The following is a 10,743-nucleotide window of genomic DNA, read 5'->3' as shown; positions in this document are numbered from 1 at the left end:
TGAAAATAGGTCTACAATAGTCATCACTTCTTTCCGCAGAACACAACTTGAAAGATGAAACATTAGTAGAAGAGAATCAGTACAGAAATATCTACAGTAACCTCAGCTCTCACCCAGAACCAATGAGATCAATGTAAGTTGTAGCAGCTTTATCAGTGTTATAATAAACGTATAAGAATAATCCTTACATAAATATATGTGCACCCTCATATAAAGAAACTCCAGCAATGGGTGATCCATAACCATAGATCCGGTCCCGGGTTTCATCATCTATGTTCCTGATTGTATATAGGGAACTGATGGAACTAATCTGATACTGTGATATTTCATATGACACCAGAACCAGTGTTCTAGATGATATAATAACTGTTTGAAGTGACCTCCACAGTATCAATGTCTCTGTATTACACAGGGGCCCACCCCCCAGTATACAGTGAGAAGCAGTATATAGATTTCTGATGGCAATGCAGAAACATGGATAAGAATAAAGAAGAGGACATACAATGGATTTCAATGAAGAATATAATAAAAGAGAGACAACATTTGATGATAAAGTATATTACAATATTTATTAAGGTTACAAATTCTTACAAAAAAAAATCTAAAGTTGTTTGGAAGTTTAAGCAGACAGTAAGGGGAGTCTGTCAGCACAACACTGAGATATAAACTAATCCCAGAACCTTGTAGGGCAGGCAGCACAGTTTGCAGTTATGTGTTTCTTATTTAGGACCCCTGCTCCATTATCATAAAGAAATCATCATTTTATCTACATGCAAATGAGCAGACAAGGCTGTTAGGGGCATTGCTTCCATCAATGGGCTTTAGGGGCATTGCTTCCATCAATGGGCTTAGGGGCATTGCTTCCGTCATTGGGCTTAGGGGCATTGCTTCCATCATTGGGCTTAGGGGCATTGCTTCCATTAATGGTCTTTAGGGGCATTGCTTCCATCAATGGGCTTTAGGGGCATTGCTTCCATCAATGGGCTTAGGGGCATTGCTTCCATCAATGGGCTTAGGGGTATTGCTTCCATCAATGGGCATTAGGGGCATTGCTTCCATTAATGGGCTTAGGGGCATTGCTTGCATCAATGGGCTTAGGGGCATTGCGTCCATCAATGGGCTTAGGGGCATTGCTTCCATCAATGGGCATTAGGGCATTGCTTCCATTAATGTTCTTTAGGGGCATTGCTTCCATCAATGGGCTTTAGGGGCATTGCTTCCATCAATGGGCTTAGGGGCATTGCTTCCATCAATGGGCTTTAGGGGCATTGCTTCCATCATTGGGCTTAGGGGCATTGCTTCCATTAATGGTCTTTAGGGGCATTGCTTCCATCAATGGGCTTTAGGGGCATTGCTTCCATCAATGGGCTTTAGGGGCATTGCTTCCATCAATGGGCTTAGGGGCATTGCTTCCATCAATGGGCTTTAGGGGCATTGCTTCCGTCATTGGGCTTAGGGGCATTGCTTCCATCATTGGGCTTAGGGGCATTGCTTCCATTAATGGTCTTTAGGGGCATTGCTTCCATTAATGGGCTTAGAGGCATTGCTTCCATTAGTGGGCTTAGGGTATTGCTTACATCAATGGGCTTAGGGGCATTGCTTCCATCAATGGGCTTAGGGGTATTGCTTCCATCAATGGGCTTAGGGGCATTGCTTCCATCAATGGGCATTAGGGGCATTGCTTCCATCAATGGGCTTAGGGGCATTGCTTCCATCAATGGGCTTAGGGGCATTGCTTCCATCAATGGGCTTAGGGGCATTGCTTGCATCAATGGGCTTAGGGGCATTGCGTCCATCAATGGGCTTAGCGCGCACACTACATGTAGGTTTTTGCTGTCTGCTTGAAAAATCGGACATATTTGTGAACGGACACTTAAGGACAGACACGGAGTGTAAAGAATGGACATGATGTCCCATTTAAATCAATGCAAAATGTACGGACACAGCTAATATCCGATGCTAACGTCTGCTCAAGGTTTTTCACGGACATTAGCAGCGGACACTAGCTGTCAGGCACCGACACTAGTGTGAACGCCCCCTAACATATTGATGTTTGATATAACTTACTTTTTTATAATTCTTTTAGGCCCTCGATGAATGTGAACATCAATGACAATTTTGCCATTTACAGCAATAGTGAAGTAAGTCATGTCTCAGAGAAGTGGACTCTGTAATAAATGACTCCTCTCTGGTGCGCCCGTCCTCTCCTTGGTATTGTAGAAGTGTCACTATGGAATCTGTACTGTGTTTGGATATGGAAGGTCACATAGGCACCTGTTACACACATTGCTATCTAATCCCAGCAAACCTTGGAGTCTATAGACCTTGTGGGTCCTTGGAATATTTAAAGGGGTTATGCCACGAACAATATTTATATTGAAATATATATTTTGCAACATTTAATGACTGTCTGACCATGGAATCCATCATCGGTCCTTAGAACAAGGGTTATTTTACCTCTTTTGTGAACACAGCCATGGTCAAGACAGCCAACCCTATGGTAGATCCAGACACTCTGCAGCTCAATTCAATGGGAACACCAGAGACAGCCAAATTCACTGCCTTGAATATCTCGGGGTCTCTTGTTAACGTGAATGACAGCAATTATTCATCTATTTAATGGATACAGGATCGATATTGCTTGTGACATAACCCCTTCAACGGAAAATGACAGGCCTACCTGGAGCTCAATCCGTCTTTGACCTATTGGTAGACACTTCATTTTCTTATTAATGTATGTATTTTTATTTTATTTTATTCACAGGTTTTTCGGGCAAAAAATGAAGTTGAATATTCTGATATTTCTCATGTTCCACATGACCAGTTGAATACTTCTAGGGTCGGCCAAAGACACAACGTGGAATACGCAACATTACGGCATTAGATAAAATGTTTTCTCTTGCGATGTGAGGATCATGTGATTCAATGATCATTTAGTATGGCCAAATATTGTTCTAGCGAGTCACTGGATGTAACACACTGAATATTACTCAGCTTTACCCATAACTAGGGTTGAGTGATTGTGTTCGGAAAAGGTCGGATTCCGATCGGCGATCCAGAAAATTTCACAATCGCGATCGGAATTCCGAATACGATCTTTTTAGGTGGGATCGAGATTGGTACTATTTCTCACAATGCTTTTCTTAGCCTTCACACTGAGTATACGCTCCGCTCATTCTGAGCAGAGTGTATACTCAATGTGGAGACTCCGCTGCGGTTCCATAGGAATGAATGGAAGCAGTCGGCACACAGCCTTAACCCCCTGTGCACCAGCTGCCTCCATTCATTCTAATGGGAAACTAAACTAACCTCTCTAGTAGCTACTTACCTGCAGAGATGGCTGGTCTGGTGCCTGGTGTTCTTCTTCGCCTCGCTGCCGCTCCACGCTGCTCTTCTCACCTCACTGCCCCACCTCTTAGGTTAGTGTTTAAAGAGCTAGGAAGGTGGGGCTTGTGGCTTAAGAGAGTGTGGGCGGGTACAGGGTGGGGAGATATGACGTCTCCCATCCCAGTTCCTGCCCACACTCTCCTAACCTGTCCACACTCTCTTAACCTGGGAGGCAGAGGGCAACGAGGCGAGAAGAGCAGCATGGAGCGGCAGTGAGGTGAAGAAGAACACCGGGCACCGGAGCAGCCATCTCTGTAGGTAAGTGGACACCAGGGGGGACTAAGTAGCCAGAGGATTAAAAAAAAAATCCTCTGGATACTTTAGTGATTCACTACACAGCATAGATTCTAACAATTAAAGCGTTCAATTTAGATTCCATGCTGTATAGTGAATAGAATTGCTTTTAAAATCCGATCTCCGATTAATAAAAAAAAATCACATTGACTTGCATTGGGATCGAAATCGGGTTCGAATGAAAAATGATCGGAAATCGGATTTCAAAATCGATCCTGAAAAGTCAAGATCGGCTCAACCCCACCCATAACTCTATAGGTCGCTGTCACATGACATTACTACTAAGCCTGTCTTGTGTTGTGGATTGATAGTAGTTGGTTACATCATAGGAGTCCCGAAGTGTCTCGATTTCATACCCTACATTTTTAAGCAGAATTCCCATTCAGGAGCCTTGTTGGACATCCCATACCAGAGCTGTGATGGCTGCCGTTCTATTGGACTCCTTTTGTTTCAAACTTTATTAATTGTTATAAAATATATTTTACATTTCCTGAGATGTTTGATTATTTTTTACATACATAATTTACATTGCAATAATCTCTAAGTTCTGTCTTCAAAATGGCTGACTATTTTTCTTATTTAGCGGTGTGCACTGTGGTCCGCATTCATTATTACATTCATTTATGTAGAAAACTGGCAGCTAGTATTGAGTTGTATAACTTTGTGGGAGATATGTCCACCGCACCTAAGTATGCAGATCTGTGCAGATAAACAGGGCTTCAAACTCATTCACACGATGCAGTTAGTGGCTGTGGTTTTTACTGGCAATCAAAATTTATTGCCAACGTTTATAGTGTTTAGTTACACCTTCCCCTGGTTCAGGAGCCAAAGCAATACACTCTCCAGCTGCCTAGAGTTAGTAAAATATATTCATAGGCACCCAAAATGGTGCCATTACAAAATGCATCTCGTACAGCAAAAAAATAAGCCCTCCTATATCTACATCACCAGAAAAATAAATATAGCTTGTGACAAACCCCCCCCCCCAAAAAAAAATCCAAATCATTGAAACAAACCTGGCTGCATCAAGAAGGGAATGTAAAAGCTGACTGACTGACAGGGGACAAACCAGAGTTACAGCTTGCAAAGGAAAATACACCAGAAGTGACCCCCAGAGTGACCCCCCCCAATCATAGGAGCTACTGGGACATAGTAGGGAATGTGGTGTTTGCAATGTTCTCTGCACTGCTTATATATTCCCCCTTCGCCATCCGCTGTGCAGTCACACCTGGGATTCTAATACTCACTACACCCCCTGATAAATTCTTTGAGGGGTGCAGTTTTTAAAATGGGGTCACTACTTACCTTAACCTACCTTACAGGCTCTACAAACATGACATGGCGTCCAGATACCAAACATCTGAATCTGTACTCCAAAAGCAGCATCGCGCATCTTCCCTTCTGCGCCCTGCTGTGCGCCCAAACTGCAGTTTATGCCACATGTCTGACCCTGGTGTACCCCGGATAACGTATGTAATGTCATATGTGAGTATAAACTAATATTAGGGCACATGTATGACATTGGTGTACCCCAGATAATGTACTTAGTATTATATGTGGGTTTAAACTGATATTTGGGCGCAGTCGAACACAGAATTAGCACTATGTATTTTTGGTGCACAGATTTAAACAGTTTGGTTTATGGACGCCATGACACTTTTGCAGGGCCCTGAAATGCCAGTGAAGTGGAATTACCTGACACGTGACCCCATTTTGGAAACTACACCCATGAAGGAATTTATCCAGCGGTAGAACATACTTTTGTTTCAAGCCATCCCAAGCCAGTACATTTGCACTTGGGTCCGAAACGTGTTGTGCCATTCCCTTGGAGTGTTGTCCAATAAAGAAGGTTTCTAATAATTGGGTGAGCACTGTCCTTGACCTATCCGGTCGGTTGCTCCTTCTCCTGTTGCTACATTTCCTTCTTAGTCATTTAGTAACACAGAACATACTTTTGTTTTTGCAAAGATGATTTTTATGCACAAAAGCCCTTGTAAAGAAATAGAGGGTGCTTTGCTAAATCCAAAAATAGAACGACATGTGGTACTTGCTGGTACTGAGTCAGTTTACCAAACCTTGCACATAGTAGCAGCCCCTGCACCAGAGAGGATGTGGAAACTTAGTTCAGTGACCAGCGACTAAATTTCCACATCCTCTTCATTGTAGTAGCTGCTGTTTATAAACAAAGTACAAAAAAAATTAGAGTGGGGGTAACATTAACTCTTTAAATGCATGTAACCCCTTTCCATCACAGGCATTTCACAATGTTGTTACTGAGAATCTGAAGAAAAAAAAAATCAGAATTGGGTGGAATTGGAGAAAAAGTGCATTTGTGTTACATTCTTAGCTGTTCCATTTTTAAGGAAAATTCTTCATTTTTAAGAATTTTTTTTCCAAAGTTTGAAGGCCAGGCATTTTAGGACACACAAATACCTAATGTGTATGTATTTCACAGTATTTTTTTACTTTTATATCTATTCTAATGCATTGCATTGCAAAATACCAGAACTTCTATTATAGGCTGCTGAGACAAGACTGGGAGCTGTCATCCCTGAAAATACGGGATCATCCCAGCCGATCCGAACAGCACGCTCCCATAGAAATGAATGGAATCACCTGGCACGCAGACTTTGCCAGTGGCCAGCCACTTAACCCCCCATGTGCCGGCCGCTTCCATTCATTTCTATGTGAGTGTGCTGTTTGGAACGGCTGTTCCAACCAGTGTTCGCTCATCTCTAGTTAACAATGGCTGTCTTCATAACTCAGCCCCAATGTGTACAGGGTAGACTTTTCCTGGCAATGCTTAGTCAGAGCCTCACTAGGGTATACTTTAATGCCTTTTTATAGGTCTATGTGTGTTCACTTTTTTCCCGGATACTAAATTTAGAGATGAGCGAACACTATCCGAATAGCACGCTCCCATAGAAATGAATGGACGTAGCCGGCACGCGGGGGGTTAAGCGACCGGCCGCCGGCAAAGTCTGCGGGCACATTCTTAATAACCGAGGTGTGAAAGAAAACAAAAACGAGGTCCGGAGTCTTTGTCTTATAGATCTCAGGAAATAGCTGCAGCAAGTAACTTGCAGAGTGAGGTTGTGATTCATTGTGTTCAGAGGACTTGGCATGTAAGTATCATTGTTTTATTCATTGTAACTAGATCTATCGACTATACAGTATATCATATACCAGAGCTCCTGTCCTGTGGGGCTTGGTATATATATATATATATATATATATATATATATATATATATATATATATATATATATTGTAGCTGCTGACTTCTAATACAGTATACACTAGAGACTAAATTCATCAGATAATTCTTTGTCTAAGGTTTGTAGGCAGCGGGGGGTAGAACACCCTTCTTTCTCAGAATCGGTGAGGGTCTCAGTAGTCAAACCCCCAATGATCGGGAACTTCTCCTATATCCTAAGGGTAGAGGGTGCATACATATTGTGGCATAACATTTCTAATGCTTCAGTTAGATTTCCATTCTTTTTGATATCTTGCCCCCCATTTTACTTCGAAGCACCAGAGTGAGATCTTGGCTGTTGATCCATTTCCAAGACAGAAGTAGGGTTGAGCGATGGAGATCGGCTGGAAAATGATCGGAAATCAGATTTTAAAATTGATCCTGAATAGAGATGAGTGAACACTAAAATGTCCGAGGTTCGAAATCCGATTCGAACAGCCGCTCAATGTTCGACTGTTCGAACGGATTTTGAACCCCATTATAGTCTATGGGGGGAAATGCTTGTTTCAGGGGTAGGCAAAATTCAATAACATTATACTTACCAAGTCCACGAGTGAGGGTGGGCTGGATTCTCCTTGAAGTTTTCTCCTGGCGCAGGGTCCCCACATCTTCTTCCGGCTGGAATTCACTCTGCCTAGGGATCGGGGCCTATGCAGAGCCGACTGCGCATGCGCGGTCATGCGCGGACATGCGCAGTCGGTTCTGCCCAGCCAGACGCCTGAGCAGAGCCGACTGCGCATGCAAGGGAATTCTAGCTGGAAGACGCCGCGGGGGCGCTGCACGGAGAAGACTTCTAAATGTAAGAGAAGAACCAGCGTTGATTGGCAATGTATAGCATTCTGCCAATCATCGCTGGTTCTGCATTGAACCTTAAACTTCGAACAGCTAGTAGTGTTCGATCGAGTACGAGTATTTCGAATACCATAGTATTCGATCGAACACCTACTCGCTAGAGATGAGCGAACAGTGTTCTATCGAACACATGTTCGATCGGATATCAGGGTGTTCGCCATGTTCGAATCGAATCGAACACCGCGTGGTAAAGTGCGCCAAAATTTGATTCCCCTCCCACCTTCCCTGGCGCCTTTTTTGCACCAATAACAGCGCAGGGTAGGTGGGACAGGAACTACGACACCGGGGGCATTGAAAAAAATTGGAAAAAGTCATTGGCTGCCGAAATCAGGTGACCTCCATTTTAGACGAATAGTGGATTTCAAATCCGGGTCATATGAGAATGTGAACTTTGTGACTATGAGACAGGGATAGCTGTACAGGCAGGGATAGCTAGGGATAACCTTTATTTAGGGGGGAATGTTATTAAAAATAACTTTTTGGGGCTCTATCGGGTGTGTAATTGTGATTTTTGTGAGATAAACTTTTTCCCATAGGGATGCATTGGCCAGCGCTGATTGGCCGAATTCCGTACTCTGGCCAATCAGTGCTGGCCAATGCATTCTATTAGCTTGATGAAGCAGAGTGTGCACAAGGGTTCAAGCGCACCCTCGGCTCTGATGTAGCAGAGCTGAGGCTGCACAAGGGTTCAAGCGCACCCTCGGCTCTGATGTAGGAGAGCCGAGGGTGCACTTGAACCCTTGTGCACCCTCGGCTCTGCTACATCAGAGCCGAGGGTGCGCTTGAACCCTTGTGCACACTCTGCTTCATCAAGCTAATAGAATGCATTGGCCAGCGCTGATTGGCCAGAGTACGGAATTCGGCCAATCAGCGCTGGCTCTGCTGGAGGAGGCGGAGTCTAAGATCGCTCCACACCAGTCTCCATTCAGGTCCGACCTTAGACTCCGCCTCCTCCAGCAGAGCCAGCGCTGATTGGCCGAATTCCGTACTCTGGCCAATCAGCACTGGCTAATGCATTGTATTGGCGTGATGAAGCAGTGCTGAATGTGTGTGCTTAGCACACACATTCAGCTCTACTTCATCGGGCTAATAGAATGCATTGGCCAATCAGCGCTGGCCAATGCATTCTATTAGCGTGAACTGAGTTTGCACAGGGGTTCTAGTGCACCCTCGGCTCTGCTACATCAGATTGCTACATCTGATGTAGCAGTGCCGAGTGTGCATCAGATGTGTAGTTGAGCAAAACTGACTCAGCACTGCTAAGTCTCTGCATTCGCATAGGAATGCGTTGGCCAGCCTTCGGCCAATCAGCGCTGGCTCTGCCGGAGGAGGCGGAGTCTAAGGTCGGACCTGAATGGAGACTGGTGTGGAGCGATCTTAGACTCCGCCTCCTCCAGCAGAGCCAGCGCTGATTGGTCGAGTTCCGTACTCTGGCCAATCAGCACTGGCCAATGCATTTCTATGGGGAAAAGTTAGCTTGCGAAAATCGCAAACTGACAGGGATTTCCATGAAATAAAGTGACTTTTATGCCCCCAGACATGCTTCCCCTGCTGTCCCAGTGTCATTCCAGGGTGTTGGTATCATTTCCTGGGGTGTCATAGTGGACTTGGTGACCCTCCAGACACGAATTTGGGTTTCCCCCTTAACGAGTTTATGTTCCCCATAGACTATAATGGGGTTCGAAACCCATTCGAACACTCGAACAGTGAGCGGCTGTTCGAATCGAATTTCGAACCTCGAACATTTTAGTGTTCGCTCATCTCTACTACTCGCTCATCTCTAATCCTGAAATCTCAACATCAGCTCAGCCCTAAACAGAAGGGAATAGATTTTTTAGGACATTAGCATACAATAGGACAGATGTTCCCTATTGGGCGCGGATCAGGAGGCCTCTACATCTAGAATAGTGCAGTGTGTTATATGAGGAAAACCAAAATATACCAACTCTAGCCATTAAAACTGCATTGAAGAAGCACCCCAAAAATGTATTCGGTCCCGAACTGGGCAAAATGGTCGGGACCTAAAGTGGTTAACCTCGGATTCTAATTAAAAAAATATAATAATAAATATTTAATACAAATTAGGATAGGATTAATCATGTGTCACATTACTTTATATAGTATACACATGCAATCAGTTTTACTAATTCAATATTTCATTCTGTCTCCCTGGCCTGAGGTTATTTTGTGTTTTATGAAAACAAACAGCCAAGAACTTAGATCTGAATATAGCGTACTAACAGATCGGTCATGTATGGCGATGTGAAAGAAGAAGGTGAAAGTCTTTATAGATACCAAAGTATGGATGTGACGTGACTTACAGACGAGCTAATATTTTCAATTACTTTTGATTTTCTGGCAATATTTGTGCCAGTAATAAATTTTGTGAAATTTAGCAAATTTTGCAAAATAACCAATTTTTTCCCCCCTGCAGTGTGTGAATGGGATTATCTAGAATCCTATCCACTATTGTAGTGACTGTAAAATGCCACAATTTTGTCCATGGCATGTCTGCCGTAGTTTGGTGTTTATTAGAGATGAGTGAGTAGTTAAATACTCGATATTTGATATTCGTTTTGAGTAGCCCCTCAATATTCAACTACTCGAATCGAATATCAAAGCCTATTATAGTCTATGGGGGGAAAATGCTTGTTTCAGGGGTAGGCAACATTCGATCAAATTACACTTACCAAGTCCACGAGTGAGGGTCGGGCTGGATCCTCCGAGAAGTCTTCTCTGTGCAGCGTCCCCGCGGCGTCTTCCGGCTCTGAATTCACTGGTGCCTGGCAGAGTGAATGAAGAGCCGGAAGACACCGCGGGGAAGCTGCACGGAGAAGACTTCCAAAGGTAGGAGAAGAACCAGCGTTGATTGGCCGACTGTATAGCATTCGGCCAATCAATGCTGGTTCTGCATCGAATTTTTCCATTTGAATAGCGAGTGGTACTCGATCGAG

The 10,743-nt window shown here is 43.8% G+C and overlaps 1 protein-coding gene across 1 annotated transcript in view; it reads left to right on the top strand.

The window, feature by feature from the left end:
• Nucleotides 1–2,620, top strand: part of LOC142210157 (B-cell receptor CD22-like) — a 10,197-nt gene extending 7,577 nt beyond the window's left edge. Inside the window, exons 7-8 of the mRNA XM_075279183.1 lie at nt 2,087–2,141; nt 2,441–2,620. Coding sequence (XP_075135284.1) covers nt 2,087–2,141; nt 2,441–2,620 — 235 coding nt within the window. The remainder of the gene's footprint in view (nt 1–2,086; nt 2,142–2,440) is intronic.
• The last annotated feature ends 8,123 nt before the right edge of the window (nt 2,621–10,743 follow it).

Source organism: Leptodactylus fuscus, chromosome 6 (genome assembly GCF_031893055.1).
Source record: "Leptodactylus fuscus isolate aLepFus1 chromosome 6, aLepFus1.hap2, whole genome shotgun sequence".
Taxonomy (NCBI): Eukaryota; Metazoa; Chordata; class Amphibia; order Anura; family Leptodactylidae; genus Leptodactylus; species Leptodactylus fuscus.
Note: the sequence above shows the minus strand (reverse complement) of the source record. Positions and strands in the feature narration are given on the sequence as shown.